Below are 19,533 nucleotides of genomic sequence, written 5' to 3' on the forward strand. Positions count from 1 at the left end.
ATCCAAGAGTATCACTTTCAGAATGTTCTAGTAGACTGAGTTTACTTTTAGTTGTCTTTGATGAAACAGTCACTATTCTACTCTCTTTCTTAACAGAAATGTGTTTTTGCAAAGACTCACTTTTAATTGGTTTATTAACCAAAGAATTCTTTTGCCCAATTCCTTTGCTTTTCTGCTTTACAGGTGAGTCAGAGCAGGAATGCAGGTCCTTCCCAGGTTGTTTCTTAGCAGAGTATTTTTTGGTATATTCACCTGCTTTGCTCATTTTCTCTGAAGAAGAACTGCTATTTCTAGATAATTCCTCTTCTTTTCTTTGACTTCCAGTTCCAGAAATGACGTCTGCTGAAGGGAGAACATGTTCTAGCAATGAAATCTTCAAAAGACTCCTGCTGCTGCTCTGTGACTGGGACCCCTAGGTTGTCTTTGGAAGTTTCTAAGGCCTCCTGAGTAGAGACTGGGACATGGAAGGAGTCGAGAGGCAAAGGAAGCCCAGCATCACCTGTAATTTTCTGAAACTGGAGGGAAAGACAAAAGACAAGACAAAAATTTAGTGATGAACAAAGCCAACCATTAAAAAGTAGAGTTCAAAACATCAATGTTATTCTGTGATCTTATTATTAACACAGTAATTGATTATTCAGAAGATTTCAGAGCCAGTTTTTTTCTAATTATATCTTGCCAAGTGATTCTCAACTTAACCTAGCTATATCCAAGGCTATGTCTGCTACACTTTCAGACTTTGGTGATTGGGGTAGTTATTACCCATTTCCTTTCCCTTACTAAAAATGAAACCCTACTCAGTAAGAAAATTAATTTCTTTTCTATCCTCCAGGCACATGTAAACAGTATATTGTTTGTGACCAGACTGTGTTCTCAAGTTGTCAGTTCCCAAGACCAGTCTGAGATTGGCTGATGTGGGCGAAGGGGGCTCTAAGTAAGACTAGAGGAAAAGTTGACATGTTTCCCCTCCCATTCCCATGACCAGGTGAGTCACTATAATATCTTACGTATTAGCTATGTCAAGATTACTTATTTTAAAAATTCTGTCAATACATGTACCTTCATTAGTGTTCCTTCATTGTAAGCTGACTGCATACAAATAGAAACCTAGATAAAATATGAATAGAATAGAAATTTATAGAATTTAAAATTTGGAATATTTTCTGTAATGTTTTCTTTCTTCATTAAGGAGAGTTTGCTTTAACTCATAAATTTTCTAAAGAACTTCCAGTTTTCTTATGTACAACAATACAGTATCATGAAATTTACTAATCTCAGATTTGGAGAGGACTCCACAGTCTTCTAGTCCCGAGCATGTGAACTATTAGAGACTGACCATTATTATTTTCTCTCTGACTTGGTCATTTCCTTTTTGCTAATCACTCTTAGAATCATTAAGTGCTGTCCTGTCCACTTACTTGGAGATTTTGCGTTTGTACTGGGGCACTCTGCTTTGATTCTGATTTTTCTTCTTCAAGTGCCTTCTTTTCTTCTTTAGGTGGACTACTAACAGTAGAATTCATCTGGGGACGACCTAGTAAATGAAAATCTGACTGATCTATACCAGCCATTGTGGCCAGCTGCCCAAGCCTGGACCAGAGGAGGAAAGGAGAAAAGACAAAGGTTATTATAATCACATAAGAGCAGTTTAGATTTCCCCGGGCCTACAATCATGAAATACTTCTAAAATCTTAAAAGCCAACATCCTACTCCAGACTACAAGCCTCTCTCTCCCCCAAATTCTCAGCTGTTTCCAGATTCATCCTCTAGGAGACATCCCACTGTCTCACTAGCAGCTTCAACATGTACCACCCTGTCCACTGCCTGTCACACCTCCACTCCCACACTTCTTTACCACCTTTCCTCCAGTTTCCAAGAATGTGTTTGTTCCTTCCTTCCCAACACCAATTCATTCACTGACAAAACACCACTCCATCAACTATCAATCTCCACTTCCCTCTTTCAGCAAAATTGCTCCCGGTTGAGAACCACTGACCTATATCTTCCCTGAAGATTAATAATAATTTTTATGTCTAAGACAAAAATAACTTTAATGCAAACTTATCAAACAAGCAAAATAAATGAAAGATAGGAAAATTCTTATCCATTCCCGAATATTTTCAATGAAAACTGCCTTCAATTTAGTCTTTACAAAAAACTATACCTACTAATTACTCTGTCTACAGGTTACTCTTTTATAATGGGCTCCCCACTCTACCAAGGCAGGCTCCCCTATTTGCATTTCTTAAAAAATTTAATTACTCATTTTAAAACGTCAACTATATTACCTATAATTCCCCTAAATTTGGCTAAATATGGCCACGTAAGTGATGAAAATTGCTCCAGTTCCTCAGCAAACTACCATTATAGTCTCAAAGAGAAGAACGCCATGAAGAGAAATGAACTAACCCAGCATCTTTAAGGAGATCCAAGAAAGCATGGAACTTCTGAAAAGAATTCTCAGTGCTGCCCAAAACACCTTCATCATCCAGGATCATGCTTGTCAATGAGTGGGCATGAAGGCCTTCAGACAAAGAGAAATTTATATTACTTAACTGGGCATTTTCATGTTCCAGCTATAAAAGAAGACTGAAAATGTCTGACATGCTTTTTTCTCATTGTCATCAAAAGTAGTCTTGTCTAGTTTCAAGGAACAAAACTAAAACACTCAAAATGTAATTAATCTGTAATTAACCTAACTCTCCACCAGTAAAGACAGAGACTATATCACATAATAACCAAAACCCCCAGGCACCCAACAAAGTTTCCTATATAACAGGTGGTATATAAATAAACCAAAGTTATCGTTTTATTAATGACCTTTCACAAAAGATCACATTTCTAACTGGTTAAATTCATAATGAAGCCTCATTCCACATTAGAAAATTACCTGCTTTAAGTTTCCCTTAAATTAGAAAGTGAATTATAGAATCTGATTTGAACAAAACATATTACAACTCTGCTGAATGTTAAGAATTAACTTTAGTGAGCAAAATATCTAATGGTTACGTTTAAAAGTCCTAAATCATACCCAACCCAATTTATTAAATGTACGATCACCAATATTTTCTTTGGCTTCTTGAAAATATTCACTCCCGTGCACTCTTCCCCTTCCACTCATCACCTATGCACTTAAAAGCCCCTATAAGCTCAACTCTAGTATTTCTCAGAAAGGCTGTTATGTTCATGATGCCCCTGTTGCCTTATATAAGCAGATGCTCAACATTTATTGAATGAGTGTCCGCCAATCCAATGGATGCACTTTGAAAAATTCCTCCCTACGTTCAACCTATGATAAAGTATATTTAGATGGAACTTTTTAGATTATGCCCTGCTTTCATGCACATTACCTAATGTAATTCTTATAGTATATATTTTTATCTTGCATTGCATTCGTACAAGTTTTCCAATGTCTTAAATTTATTTAAATGATTCACTTTCCTAATTCATTGCCAGGAGAGTCTCATCATGTCTTTTATGATACTGTATATACAGTATATGCACAAAAAGTGCTTTTTTGAATCAAAGAATCATGAACAGAAAATAAGCTAGTGTCATATGAAAGCACACACACACACACACACACACACACAACGAGATTTTCACATTTTTAAAAACATGCTTTCTGGAATATAGATCATATGATCACTAAATACCAGTAAATGCAAAAGTCCATATGATACAACCAATTTGCAACATATTACAGTTTTAAAGTTTACAAACTATGTGTATGGCTTAAAATCAAATCAAAATAAAACGAAAACACTCTCAAAAGTATAAGAAATTGTTTGCCTCATTGACTCATTTATCAACCTTAAGTCTTATTACTCTTTCCTCCTTTAACTGCTTTAGGCACTCCTCCAGTTTTTCCTAAACAAACAGAGTAAATATTATAACTAATTCGTAGTACAATATCCAAAAGCCTTTCCAGCTATAGGACTCATCAGGATTTAGGGGCAGAGCCAGAAGTGAACTCAGGTTTTAGTCTGCTACTGGTAATATCATACCATGCTAGTGAAATGAATTATCAAAATCTATCAAATTAGCATAGTAAAGATTTATTTAAATTCCACTTTTTCCAACATAAATTCGTGGCAGCCCACCATAAAAGGCATATGCGTATAACATAGCAAGTCAGAAATAAATAGTTAAGACCAAGAAAGAAAACTTCTATTTTTATTTGTGGGTCTCTTTATAGTAGGAAGTCCTATTAATGAACATGCTTAATATACCTGAATTGCATAATTGCAGATTCAAAAGCATTTTTTTAAAAGTAATCACTTTTAAAGCAATTTACAGTCAAGCACTGTTCCTGGAGTTCCCTGGGCATTAAATAATCTAATCATCAAAACCCTAAGAGAGGGGCTTCCCTGGTGGCGCAGTGGCTAAGAATCCGCCTGCCAGTGCAGGGGACACGGGTTCGAGCCCTGGTCCGGGAAGATCCTATGTGCCGCGGAGCAACTAAGCCCGTGCGCCACGACCACTGAGTCTACGCTCTAGAGCCCCTGTGTCACAACCACTGAAGCCTGCGTGCCTAGAGCCCGTGCTCCGCAACAACAGAAAACACCGCAATGAGAAGCCCGCACACCACTACGAAGAGTAGCCCCTGCTTGACGCAACTAGAGAAAGCCCGTGAGCAGTATCAAACACCAAGTGCAGCCAAAAATAAATAAATAAAATTAATTTATTAAAAAAAAAAAACCCTACGAGGAAAGAACAATCACTAACTCCATGTTATTTTACAGATGAGGGAAACGGAGGCAGAGAAGCAGAGTAAGTAGAGCAGCACAGCCAAGGTGACACCACTAAGTCGCAGAGCCACACTGTGGACTCAGGAAGCTGGGTGCCATTCCTGTTCACGGAGGTGGTAGTCTTCCCACTCACCAAGGTCAATCAAATAAAATGAACATTGATAAACTCTCTTAGGAGTTTTAGGAACTAAGGCACTTCGGTCCTTGAAGTGGGGGCACTGCTTGCAATAGGCAGAATTCTAACAGAGCCCCTAAGACTCCTACTTACTGAAGTACACAAACCTTCCACTTAAACAATCAAACCCTAAATCTGGGTGCTGTAGTGAAGGGATTTTGCAGACGGAATTAAGATTCAAAATCAGTTGATTTTTTAAGATAGGGAGATTATTCTAGGTGGATGTGACCTACTCGGGCACCCCATGAAAAGGACTTGAACTCTTCCTGAATTGAAGTGCAAAAGGGACAAGAGGGAGACTCTCCATTGCTGGCTCTGAAGAAGTCCAATGCTGCGGCAGGGAAGGCAAGCGAGAGGCCTCTAGGAGCTGAGACCGTCCCCCGACTGACAGCCAGCAAGGAAATGGGGACCTCTGTCCTGCAACTGCAGAATCTGAATTATGCCAACAAGCCGAAGAAGCTTGGAGGCATTCTTTCCCAGAGCCTCTGGATGCTAACACAGCCAGACTGATATCTTGATTCAGCTCTGTGACCCACACAAACTATGGTGAACATCCAACCTTTGGGGCTCAATGTTTACACTTAAATTTCACGTGCTTTAACACTCTCAGGAGGGAACCCACGTGTTCCAGTGTGTATCTGAGCAGGAAACCCAGTCACGCTGTGCCTGGACTTCTGACCTGCAGAACTGTGAGCTAGTCAAATAGGTATTGTTTTCAGTCAGTGAGAGTGTAGTAAAAGAATTAATATTCTACTCAACCTCCAGGTTCGTGGACAAAATAAATGATTGTCATTGTTTTGGGCCACTGTTTCGGGGTGGTTTCTTATGCAGCGATAAACAATCAGAATACCTATACTTATGAAAACAGTAAGGTATATTTATACATTTTAACTGCTTTGAACAATCACTTAAAGAATGAGGAACTCTATTATATGCCATCATTGGGAGAGGAACTGGTATCACTTTCTGGAGAGTAGCTTTTGGTACCTAACAACAGTCCTACATCAGGAGTTTACCCTAAGAAAATCAAAGATGTGGGCAAAGATTTATCTACCAACATGATGTCATAAGATTGTTTATAACCAAACCCTAGAAGAAAGCTAAGAGCCTCCAAATTGGGATTGGTTTCAATAAAAATAGCTCACCGTATGAAGGAATGCACTGTGAAGCCACTAAGAAAAGAATGACAAGAGGTCTCAACCAGAGTTAATGAATGGGCTTCAGGAGTTCTACATTCAAAATATATCTGTGCGTTTCTCCTGGGAGATGATGCATAAGCTTAATCAAATTCTCTGATGTAGAAGAGTATTTAGTGACACGGCAAAATATTTTTGATACTTTTTTAAGACAAAAGAGCAGATTAGGTAGGTGTGTGTACATGCAGAGGTGGCTTTTATTTCCTTCAATAAGTTGTTCACTGTTTTCAAAGATTTGCTCAATGAACATATATTTTTATATTCAGAACATGTTTAAAAAATTGAGAGTCTAAGAACTTCAAATTCTTTAATGTTTCATTACTAAAGCCAGTCAAGTATTCAATGGGGAAAAAGGGAAAAAAATTGCAAAATTCCTCTACTTTTAGTATAATGGTTTAATCAATCTTCTAAAACTGATTTCAAAGAAATTCTAAGCAAATAAGCAAACAAACAAAATATCCTCACCACAGTCAGAGGAAAGTAGACTAAAATTCCTGACTGGTTCTAAATAGCACATCAAAGTGCAATTACATGAAATAGTTTCTCCCTCTAATGGAGGGAATTAGAACACAGTGTGAAATTTTTGTGAAAAAGTGTACCCTCCTCCTACAAAGTATTAATAATTCATGTCCCTTACATCGAAATATAGAACCAAAAATGTTAGAAAGTAAAATTGCTTGATATTCTATTACTTAAGTAAGACTAATGATAAGGCTTTGGAATAATTTTCCTTCCTGTCATCTGCTCTCCTTCCTCCCTTCTGTACACTGGCTAGGGTGATTTTTCTGGGACAAAGCTCCCATCATATTGGATATCAAATTTTATGTTCAACTTTTCTCCGTTTAACATTGAAATCAATCATTTCTCATATAATCAGGGGATTCATAACCTTGATTTTTTTTTGTGGGCTACAAAATAGTCCACTGAGTGGGTTTACTGGTTAAACATTTTACACATTTAAATTCTTTCCAACTTTTCAGTATTATAAGACAAAATAACCGTTTTTATGCATGAAGGTTTTTTCCATATTGAGAATAACATTCTTACAATAAATCCATAAAAATGAGTTTGAGATCAAAGCAAATGAATATTTTTAAGGCTCTGAGGTACCTATCTCCAAACTTCTTTCCAAAAGAGTTCTGAGATTTTATACTGCCATCAGCGATGTATCACTTGGTATATAACCTCTACTATAACTGTTGGCTTACTTCCTCACCTAGAGTGCAAGTTGTTTGAAGATAGGGGGTGTATTTTATTAAGTGTTTATCCCCAGCACCTGTGCCTAGCACAACGTAGATGGTCAATAAATAATTGCTTAATAAGGAAAATCCTTACCAATACAAGATGTACGCTTGTGAAAGACAGACTCTGTGTTTTTCTCTAACTGGATAGATGAAAACTTGTCATCTTCTTTAATGTGCAATTTTTTGCTTATAATTAGTAATTAAATTTCTGTTTTATATTATATTGTAAAAATTCAGATTCTCTGAGGCAAATGGGCCTGGCACTACCCATTAGCTATATAACCTTGGACAAGTTGTACAACTCTAGGCCTCAACTTCCTCATCTATAAAATGGAGATAAGCTCCCATATCACAGAGCTCTTGTGAGGATTACATGACTTAAAACACATATAAAATTAGAAGAGTGCTTGGTACACAGCATATGTTCAATTAATGCTGAATGAATGAACATGTGAACGCAAGCAGTAGTGAAGGGCTTAAAATGAAATAGTCTCATCCCACTCCCACATCCAGCACTCAAGAAGCGACCGATTCTGTATGCAGGTTTTTTTTTTTTAATTAATTAATTAATTAATTTTTGGCTGTGTTGGGTCCTCGTTTCTGTGCGAGGGCTTTCTCTAGTTGTGGCAAGCGGGGGCCACTCTTCATCGCGGTGCGCGGGCCTCTCACTATCGCGGCCTCTCTTGTTGCGGAGCACAGGCTCCAGACGCGCAGGCTCAGTAGCTGTGGCTCACGGGTCTAGTTGCTCCGCGGCATATGGGATCCTCCCAGACCAGGGCTGGAACCCGTGTCCCCTGCATTAGCACGCAGATTCTCAACCACTGTGCCACCAGGGAAGACCCTGTAAGCAGGTTTTTAATTGTAAAATACGATATGTGTACTGAGAAGTGCACAGGACAAAACTGTCAATGTGACAAATCAGAAGAGAATACTTACATAACCACTGCTCGAATCTGAAAGTATTGATACTTGTCAGCATCTCAAAAACCCCCCGTATTGTTTTCTCATCACAAGCTCCTTCCCTCTTCCCGGTTAAACACCATCCTCATTTCTCGACAATCATTTCCTTTAACCTGCATGCATCCCTAACAAAAGAGTTTAGTTTTGTCAACATCTAACTTTATGTAGAGGATCATAGTATATGAAGTCTTTTCTAACTTATTTCTTTCACTCAACATTGGTTTAAAAAATTCATCCACATTGCAGCCTGTAGCTCTAGTTCATACAATTTTATTACTTGATAGTTTTCCCACTGTACGAATACACATAATTTATTTAATTTTTGACTCTTAATGGACATTTGGGTTGTTTTCCGTTTGTGCTAATGCAAATCATGGACAGGAATCCTGCTGTACCGGTTATTCTGGTGCATTTACACAGGGCGGGGGTGAGGGCTGCTGGGTCACAGGCTATTTATATACCTTCAGTTGATGGAGAGTGCTAAATGCTTTCCAAAGTAGTTGTGTCGATTTATACTCCAGTATAAGCAAGGTAGAAGATTCCCATAGTACTCCAGGTCTACAATACATGATACTACCAGACTTTATTTATGTATTTGTCAATCTGATTGGCATGAAGTTTCATTGGTTTTCACTCACTTTTCTCTTATTACTTAATGAAGTCGTACACTTTTCTGTGTTTACTGGCTGTTTGGATTTCCTTTTTTATGAGGTTTACGTCAACTATTGTTATTTTTTATTCTTATTTTTTTAATTACTATTTATTTATTTTTGGCTGTGTTGGGTCTTCGTTGCTGCATGCAGGCTTTCTCTAGTTGTGGCGAGTGGGGGCTACACTTCATTGCAGTGGCTTCTCTTGTCGTGGAGCACAAGATCTAGGCGCGCGGGCTTCAGTAGCTGTGGCACGTGGGCTCAGTAGTTGTGGCTCACAGGCTCTAGAGCGCAGGCTCCGTACTTGTGGCGCACGGGCTTCGTTGCTCCATGGCATGTGGGATCTTCCTGGACCAGGGCTCGAACCTGTGTCCCCTGCCTTGGCAGGCAGATTCTTAACCACTGTGCCACCAGGGAGGTCCAACTATTGTTATTTTGAATTCTTCTCCATTTCCAAGTAATACTCTTACATGACTATTTTCTGACTAAGTTTGAGTCATTATCTGTTCACTTTCTGATTTACTAAGTAAGGGTTTAGTTCCTTTACACTCTTTCCTTTGTCCACACTGCTCAGTAAAGTTATGTCATCATTAGTTATTCCACTGCTCATGATCTCTTTGACTTGTAGTGATATACTTAAAAACCTACATTGTTGATCCACTATAAACTCTCTCAACGTCATGCTTTGTAAAATGAGGACATTCATACCATCTTCCCTTTTTTCTACCTCCTGTCTACCTTCCAAACCTAGCTTTTACGTTGTCAAAGTTGAAATTTATATTTTGTTCTATGTGCAGTTAAGTCTTCTGTTATTTGAGAGTCAGTAGGGAGTAAGGTTTAAGAGAACAGGCAGAGAGCCTAAACTCAAAGCCTCGATCCAACCCTAAATTCCGTACAGCCTGGGCAAGTTCCTTCCCTGTCTTAGCATCCTTTTCTCAAAAGTGGGAATGATATTAGCACCAACCTCATAAGGCTATTCAGAGGATTAAATGAGTTAATATATGCAAAAGCACTTAGAGCCTAATATATACTAAGTACATACTAGTACACAGTACATTTCAGTACATACCAAGTTAATACTAATACATACTAAGTATAGTTTAGGTTAGTTATTTGTTATTACATGCAAGTTGACAATAAAAGCAGCAAACCAAGACAGTATTGCCATTATTACAATTAAATTAATATTGCCCACTGCAGATGTACTGTGTCTTTGTGTATAGACTACACCTCGTTCCATACTGTGTCAGTGTCACTGCCCTTGTGCAGGGTGACCACATACCCCAAGCCGCCTTGGGCTGTTCCAGTTTATACCTGTTGTCCTGATATTACAGCATTAGAGTGCCTCCTTACACTATTGAAGTGTAAGGAGTTTGGACAAGTTCTGGTTTGGACAACAAATTAGATAAGTGGTCATTACCCCTGTGTGTCACTGAAAATGGGGGCATCTATAGTGTCAAGTTTAAGTGGATTCTTCTCTTCCTCACCAATAGTAGGTTAAAATTCAACCATAGTTTAGTTTGCTTCATGTTTATGTCAGTGTAGCCTTTTCTCCTCTGGACTTCAAGTTCCTTCTCCTCTTCCTCTCTCTCCTCCCTTCCAACAGTGCCTAATACCTAGTAAGTACAATATGCCTCAAGGTGTTTCTAAGCTCTCAATCACACAATCAATAGAAGCCTCTCCAATCTAGACTAGCTGCTCTCTGCACTGAATCCCCTATTACCTTCCTTCTTGGTTTATTGCCTCATTTTGCTGGATTATTTCTATAAATAGCTTAAGGTGTAGCACAGGAGGTAAATCTTTCAAATTTCTTTGTGTACAAAATATCTCATTCAGCCTCCACTTATGACTAATACTTTGGCTGGATACAAAACCCTAGGGTGAAAATTATGTGCTGGAAAAATTTGGAGATATCTTTCTAATGCCTTCCAGCATCCATGGTTCTGATGACAACTATGATAAAGTCAGATTTTAACTTTTTTTTTTAGGTGACCAGTATTTTTCTCTCTGGAATGGATGTATCCTCTCAGTATTTTATTCTCTTTTAATTTATTTTTTCAGTATTTTAAAGTTTCACAATGCAGTGTGCCTAGGTATGAGTCTATTCTTGTTCATCTTGCTCAAAACTTGAGTAACTATTTTCAATCTGCGGCCTGATGTCTACTTTCACCTGTGGGGAATTTTGTTGCCCTTTGACAGCTTTCCTCCATTTTTTGTCTGGGTCTGGAGTTTCTAATAGTAACATGTTGGATCTCCCAGATGCAGCCTCTCTAACATATTGCTATCACATTTTCCATTGTGTCGTTCTTTTTTATATACTGAGAAATTTTTAAAATTCCTACTGAATTTGTTTCAGCAACCATATTTTCATTTCCAAGACACCTCTCTTGCTTTCTGACCATTCTCTTTTTAATTAACACCCTAGTCTTATTTTATAGTTGCTAGCTCTTTTTAAACCTCTCTCAGGATACTAATTAGGGTTTTTGCTTAAATTATTTTGTTCCCTAAATTGTCCCCGGTCCTACCAGGATATGTTTTCACTCTTTTTCCCCCTCTCTCATGTTGTAAGCTTTACACAACTATCAGGCAAATGACAGTTATTTTCTATTTAAGAATGAGCGCAGAAAGCTCCCTGAAGTCAATGATTGATTGGCTTCTTATGAAGGAAGAAGTGGGGAGTGACTGTAATAGGATCCCCCCCCAAACACTCTTTTCTAGGGTGTAAAAACTCACACTAGCTGCCCTAGTTCTCCCCAGTTTCACTGTTTTCAAAATGAAATCATCTCACTTCAGGAGCGTGAGAGCGGGGCTGGGAGTCCACTCCTCCAAACACAACCCTTCAATGAGCTCCCCTATTTCAGTCACACTTTTAACTAAATCTACCCTCTCTCCTACATGCGCATCAAAGCATGAAGCTACTTCTGCAGGTGGGGTCAGAATCCTCCTCAGTTGCAGGTGGTCCCTGTGCATATTCTAGGTGATGCTTTTCCTCTGTTCTACTGCTTCAGTTTCACACTCTTCCACTTGTCTTCCGCCTTTCAAAACTATGTTGAAATCTCTTGACTGTTGTTGGCTTATGTACTTAAACACTTTGATACCATCCTTGTAGTGTCTTGTCAAAACGGAGAAGGGCTGCAAGGGTTCTCAGTGCATTCTGAATCTGCTATTCTGTGATCCCAGTGTTTAAAGGTCTTGGTCTTCCCCAGTCTATCACTGCTTTTAGAAATACAATCTCCTGTTCTACTCATGAAGGAAACGAATACAACACATCTAAAATGACAAGGAATGCGGGTTAGATGCTCTAGGGTCTTGTCGTACTCTGCAATTTACTAAGAAACCACTTACGTGCTACAAATTGTAGGTGCTCATTTATAAAACGAAAGGCGGTAACTCTACATGAACTATAGATTTCTCCTACTGTAACATTTCATAATTTTCTAAGTTTTCTTAAAATTTCTCTATATTATCATTAATTTTAATTAAAAACATAAAAATCTAACTTTCTCTTTTGAAAATCAAAGAGTAATTACCATAGTCCTACAATAAGGGGATAATTAGTTCTGAAACCTGTCAAGTTTCATGTTTCATACGAAAAGAGAATCATATTAAATAATTTTTAAAAATTAAACATGGACTTTGTAGCACAAAGACAAGGTTCCCCCAAATGGTATTCCCTTATTTACTAGAAATGTTCAGCTCTGCCTTAAAGTTGAAATAAAACAAATATATTATTTTTGAGGTGCAAAAGTTTCTTATGAAAATCAATTTTTCTTTTCTGTCTGTCCAAACAAAAGTATGGAATCACATTAGATGTCGGGTTTATTAGGGAATATAATGTAGCTTCTTGATGTTTTTTATTTTAGGAAAGGAGAATATTAACATCAAAACTATTTTCAACCTTACTTTTATTTAAAATGAGGCCATATTTTCCTCTTATAAAAAGAGAGTTCAACTAGAACTGTCAATTTTCTCATTTGTAAAACAAGAGCACTGAATCAGCTGACTATATTCATTCAGAACTCAATTTCTTTATCTTATGATAACTAAGGTTCTCCCTAAATCGAATATCCTAAGGTTCTAAGGAAAGGAAACTATATTACTAACGACATGTTTTGATTTTTATTTCTTAGAGTTCAAATGTCCACCATTCACCTTGGTCTAAGCTTAAGGAACCATTCAAGGGGATACAATGCAGATGGGAGGAGAAAACAGAACCCTCACTCAAGCTGTGCAGTGTTGCAATCAGGCTTCCATTTGAAAAATAATCTTCTCTATAGCTTTAAAGTGATAACTTTGTACCTGCAATGCTTCTTGTTTCAAACTGATTTTCTCTGGCTCTTCCTGAACACTTTCTGAGGAATCTTCGACCTCTTCAATTTCTGAGGAGGAAGGACTCTCTATTGTCACAGTCACAGGAAATTCTGATGGACCTGAGTGTCACAAGAAGAAGATAGGAAACCACAGAGTTGTTAAACTGAAGTACAAAGAAAGAAGACAAGATTGTATAAAAGATAATACAAGCCAGATACCAAATATCCAATTATTAGAGGACATTTAACAAAAGTGATCTGAGGTATCATTATTTATAAATGTCTCTCACTGCTCCTTAGTCTAAAACAGGCAATGACTAAGTAAAAGTACAGTAACTTATTTTTGCTATGTTACTGTACAGACCTCTGTTGTACATGGTTAGGATTAGTAATGGGAATTGCCCATATTATTTTATTAAGTTTCTTTCACAGAAGCCAAGTGAAGAGCCAAGGTAAACATTTTTTCTCAGATCAACTTTATACTGCAAATGAAAAATGTATTCTTTACCATCAGACGAAAACAGTTTGGAAGAAAATGTAGTTTTTCGGAGGAAAATACATCAGTAAAGGGACTGATGAATAATCAGAAAGTCAACATATCTAAGCTGTGAATAACAGACGTTAGAATTTTAAAAAATAAATCACATACACATACACAACTAAAACTGACCCATCAAAAATTTCATCTTCTCATCACCTTTAAGCCAAAACTAGGGTAACAGTAATACAATTCTCCTGTCAAGCGTCACTGCCACTGCAGTGTTGTTGCATAGGACATTTCCAAACATTTAAAAACTGACCTGGCCACAACCCCATAAAAGTCTACAGATCATACAGAAGTGTGCTGGGATTATATAACTACGCAGAAGACAAGTCACTAGGACATCATTTTCACAACAAGCAGCAAACCTGCAGCATAGGAAATTCCCAACAGGAGAACGAGTCACACACCCCTCCCTCTGGGCATGCAAAGGCAGGACTGACGCCCAAGGTGCTCTTCTCTCAATCTCAGCAGTGGTGCCTTTCACAGAGCAACTATGCAGTCTCCCAAGACCACTGGGAAGGAGAATGTGTTACTGACAGTATTAGCTTGCCATGAGGCCATAAGCGAGGGAATGTGTGTGGCCTTGGTGAGAGAGCAGAGGTTTGGGAGATGTTGCTTTATATTGGCTTTCATATCAGGAAGTTGTACATATAGCCTGCAAACAACATTTCTTGAAAACATATGAACATGTTTGAGTATGACAGCTCCATGTGAGGGGTCAGCAATGGCAGTCAGGTTTGTGTCACTGGATAACAGCTGATTTGTGGACTGAAGAACAGGCTTCCTTGTTTACAGACATAACCACAAGGCTGCCAGTTGTGTGCAAAATCCACACAACTACACAGTTGCATTGGGAGAGCGACCAGACAAGTTTTACATGGATTTATTTCAGAGAGGGAAATGCTTCTTTTAAGGCTCTGTCAGTTTAAAAAGCAAAAAGAATGACCACCCACCTTTCCCAATTCGACCCCTACATGTCATAACTATGATAGCTACATACCTGCACCTGACTACATACATCACGAGTTTGATGAATGGAAAGCCCCTAAAAGGATATCAACAAAATGAAGTTAGATCTTGATGTAAATACATCACCAGTTAAATCCAGTTAATACAACTATTTAGTATTATGTACAGTATCCATACAGAATTGTGTATAAAAATAAATAAGCTCAAAAGAAGGACCTGGAGGGCTCTGCTGCAGAGAAAACTGAACAGAATTCAGCTGACTGGCTTAGTGATAACTCTCTGAACTGCTGAGAGGCCCCTTCAGTTCCTATGTTCAGGATGGTTGAGATTTCAGTCTCACTTCTTTAAATGGTGATATTAATCGTTCTCTAATTTACCACTCTGTGTGACGAGGATGGACCTGAGATTAAGTGTCTCACCAAGAAGATAGGAAACCACAGAGTTGTTAAACTCAAGTGCAAAGACTGGGGATTCAACACTATAGTTTATGCAACAGCAATTCACATTACCATTTGCAAAAAATTAGTTGGTTGTCCAATAGGGATTATAAACATCCATTTAACATGAGCTACTGAACAGATACTTTACACAGTAACTCCTTCAAGTACTATTTAAAATCAATTCTCTTTGTTTTCTGAAGCAATTGTTAACCCCCAATTTCATGAATACTACCAAGTAAGTCACTTGAAAATCATCTAGAGCAATCTATTTCACTTAGCAAGCCTAAAGCTATAATTCAACAATTTTATTTACTGTTCTATGACAAAAATTACTATGAACAGCTATCCCCTGGATAAGTAATCAGCTAAAGCTAGTTTGACTCACTAAATCTGATTTACTGAGTTAATAAGCCAGTTGATTTAGAATAGGTCTAATGCAGATTTCTCATCCATTCTGCATTAAACTACTTCCCATGCCTAAAATGTCTTTCTTCCCATTCGTACATATCCAAATTCCTACTTCTGTGCTGTAGGGCTTGGCTCAACTACACCTGCCTTTAGTGAAACTTTTCTCACCTGCACAATTGGAGATAATTTTAGTCTCCTCATGACTCCCACGGGGTTACCTCTGTTGTGACACTTGAGAAACAACTCGAAACTCCCAATTACTTTCTGTTTTTCTTCCTTAGAGGGCTCATTAGGCAGAAGCCATGTGTGAGTTATCTTTTTTCCTCTATAGAAAGCACCAGACACTCCCCACGTAATAGAAGTTCCAAAATAAAGAATTCTGAACGACTGAAAAAGACAGGGAATGCAAACACATTACCTGTTGCTTTTTGCATGTTCTGCAGTACGCCACGGCAGGAAACCAGACACACCACGTGGTAGAGGTTCAGGACCATAACATTCTTTACCAGCAGAGTGTTTCCTTCCATTACTTACAGGTTTCTTTGTGGCCAATCCCATGTTTGACAAAGCACGAAAGAAGGAATCAAGATGCACCAAAGGTCTACAGAGCAACTCTCAAACGTGTGCAGTTTGAAAGGAATCAAACAGGCACTGGACAATGATGCCAAGGCCACTAAAAAAAGGATCGTTTTGTAAAAAGGTTTTACATAAGCCAGCATTTTTTTAAAATATAAGTTCTCTACAGTAACAAGTTATTTTAACTAAAACAAAAGTATTGAGATGTGCAGAAATGGAAAAATAAATTTTTAAAAAATCCCGAAGTATGATACATTTTATGTATCATACAGAAACACTCAAGTTTATTGAATCTTAGAACACCTCTGGCATTTCTGAATCTCAAGGATAGCGAAACACAGGTACACCCATGACTTCTGCCAAAAAGAATCTTCAGAATTAGACCAAAATTTCAATTTAAGATGAATTTTTCTATGTAAAAACAGTAAAAGTTATAAGACTGCAAGTTGCTGGGTGGTAGGTGAGTCAATGTTACTCTCCTATAAGCCTGTCAGCCTTCACTGCTCCTTTGATTTCATATAGAAAACACACAAAAATACAAATGAAACCCACTGGATAAAAGAGTGAAATGTGGAGACTTATCCTATATTTCAGTAGTAAAGAGGCAAGTATCTTTATATGAAATATTTGGTTGCAAAAACTAGACCTACGTGTTAATATTTTATTTAGAACAAGCCATATATTAAAATTCACATTTAAATATTTAATTTGAATTTACTGAAAACAAACATCATAGGTTAAAATGGTTATATTTATCCTTCAAATCTACTATATTTCATGTTATTTTATTTATTTATTTTAATAGATCTTTATTGGAGTATAATTGCTTCACAATTCTGCGTTAGTTTCTGTTGCACAACAAAGCGAATCAGCCATATGCATACACATGTCCCCATATCCCCTCCCTCTTGAGCCTCCCTCCCACCCTCCCTATCCCACCCCTCTAGGTCATCGCAAAGCACCGAGCTGATCTCCCTGTGCTATGCTGCTGCTTTCTACTACATTTTAGCAGCATTAGGATGGAGTGTAAAATAGAGTGTATGTGGTAATATAGGATAACTATTTCGTAGAGTGTAGCTTATTGATAATCACCACATGATCCTGTGTGATTTAACATGCCTCTTAAAAATATATAGGAGCTCAGTTCATTTTGTGCTATTTTATTTTGTTTTTTAACTTAATTACCCTCTAAAAAAAATGTCTGTATGCATGTGGTTTGTATGTGTATACCCTTCCTTTACTTTCAGAAACTAATGCAAATACATTTGTATTAAAAAATTTTTTAATTACACCTTTCGTGTTAGGAGATAAAAAAAAATTTCTAATAAAAGTTCCCATCTTTTTTAGGCATACATAATTACAATATAAATGTGACACAATTCACACCATTATCTTACCCCTATACTCACCTGGATCTAAGTATATACCCAGCTATTGATTTGGCTTACCTCTATGTCTCCAAATAACTGAGGCAAATACAAAAAATAGCCCAAGAAATAAAATTACTCTTAAAATAGCTCTATGAGCTTGTATACTTCAGTTACATTTCCACTTTGTTTAATCATGCTAAATAAAAAAAAATTTTTTTAATTGTTTTATTCTCATTCCATGATGCCGTATTATATACCACCAGGTACTAATATTACAGAATTCCTAATATGTTTTACATATACATGTTTTATTTATGTATATTTCCATTTCTAATATTATAGCAAAAGGCAACTTAGCTATTTTAAGAATGCTTTACATATCATATAAATTTTTAATGATAATATGTAATTAGTGTGATACCACAAATCTTAACTTCTTTGTATGTACTATTTGATTATTAAAATATCACTGTCTTGAAATAACAATTGGCAGACAAATCATAAGCTTTTTTTTTGACTTCATAAACACTCTTTACAACTTCTATTTAATACACTATTGTCCAAGCAAATTGATTAATGGAAATCAAGAACACACATCTTTAAGTAGAAAAAGAAAAGTTGTATTTATGAAGATTTTTACAATAGTTTATTTTAGGTTATTTCCAATGTTTCACCAATTTAAAAACTGGACCAACTCAATGAAACCTTCTGAATCCAATGTTAAAAAGTATAACTATGCATCATAAAATTTAAATTTAGTATGAAAAGATAAGAATGGCAAATTATATTGAAGCTATGTGGAATTATGTTTATAGACAACAGGAAGAGAAAATAAAAATGTAAACAATGGGAGGAACCAAGATGGTGGAGTAGAAGGATGTGCTCTCACTCCCTCTTGCAAGAACACCGGAATCACAACTAGCTGCTGGACCGTCATCAACAGGAAGACACTGGAATGCACCAAAAAGGATACCCCGCATCCAAAGACAAAGGAGAAGCCAAAATGATACGGTAGGAGGGGTGCAATCAGAGTAAAATCAAATCCCATAACTGGTTGGGGGGTGACTCACAGACTGGTGAACACTTATACCACAGAAGTCCACCCACTGGAGTGAAGGTTCGGAGCCCCACATCGGGTCTCCCAACCTGGGGGTCTGGCAATGGGAGGAGGAATTCATAGAGAATCAGACTTTGAAGCCTAGTGGGAATTGGTTGTGGGACTGGAGGAAAAAAAGACCCCACTCTTGGAGGATGCACACAAAATAGTGTGCACATCGGGACCCAGGGAAAGGAGCAGTGACCCCGGGGGAGACTGGACCAGACCTACCTGCTAGTGTTGGAGGGTCTCCTGCAGAGGCAGGAGGTGGCTCTGTTTCACCATGGGGATGGGGACGCTGGCAGTGGAAGTTCTGGGAAGTACTCCTTGGTGTGAGCCCTCCCAGAGTCTGTTATCAACCCCACCAAAGAGCCCAGGTAGGCTCCAGTGTTGGGTTGCCTCAGGCAAAACAACCAACAGGGAGGGAACCCAGCCCCACCCATCAACAGTCAAGTGGATTAAAGTTTTACTGAGTTCTGACCACCACAGCAACAGTCAGCTCTACCCACCATCAGAGCCTCCCATCAGACCTCTTAGAAAGCCTCAACCACCAGAGGGCAGACAGCAGAAGCAAGAAAAACTATAATCCTGCAGCCTGTGGAACAAAAACCACATTCACAGAAAGACAGACAAGATGAAAAGGCAGAGGGCTATACACCAGATGAAGGAACAAGATAAAACCCCAGAAAAACAACTCAATGAAGTGGAGATAGGCAACCTTCCAGAAAAAGAATTCAGAATAATGATGGTGAAGATGATCCAGGACCTTGGAATAAGAATGGAGGCAAAGATCGAGAAGATGCAAGAAATGTTTAACAAAGACCTAGAAGATTTAAAGAACAAA

General features: G+C 37.8%; 1 protein-coding gene and 1 long non-coding RNA gene across 11 annotated transcripts in view; one reads left to right on the top strand and one right to left on the bottom strand.

The window, feature by feature from the left end:
• LOC309647598 (uncharacterized protein) overlaps positions 1-1,621 on the top strand; it is a 96,443-nt gene extending 94,822 nt beyond the window's left edge. For 6 of the 10 annotated variants that reach the window (XR_014256174.1, XR_014256175.1, XR_014256178.1 and 3 more), the window contains 3 exons: positions 325-577; positions 833-985; positions 1,499-1,621. Coding sequence is in view for 1 of the 10 variants with exons in the window: in XM_082435041.1 (XP_082291167.1) it covers positions 325-416 (92 nt within the window). In the remaining 9 variants the exon portion in view is untranslated. Of the gene's footprint in view, positions 1-324; positions 578-832; positions 986-1,498 lie in introns of those variants that run through there. The other 4 variants (XR_014256176.1, XM_082435042.1, XR_014256177.1 and 1 more) reach the window with 3 other exon arrangements.
• LOC309647639 lies at positions 377-18,679 on the bottom strand. The gene is made up of 5 exons (XR_014256212.1): positions 16,066-18,679; positions 14,831-14,875; positions 13,276-13,406; positions 1,419-1,590; positions 377-515 (listed from the first exon to the last, which is right to left on the bottom strand). It is a non-coding gene; the product is annotated as an uncharacterized lncRNA (long non-coding RNA).
• Between the last annotated feature and the right edge of the window lie 854 nt (positions 18,680-19,533).

The sequence above is a fragment of the Balaenoptera physalus genome, assembly GCF_965194825.1.
Source record: "Balaenoptera physalus genome assembly, chromosome: 1".
NCBI lineage: Eukaryota > Metazoa > Chordata > Mammalia > Artiodactyla > Balaenopteridae > Balaenoptera > Balaenoptera physalus.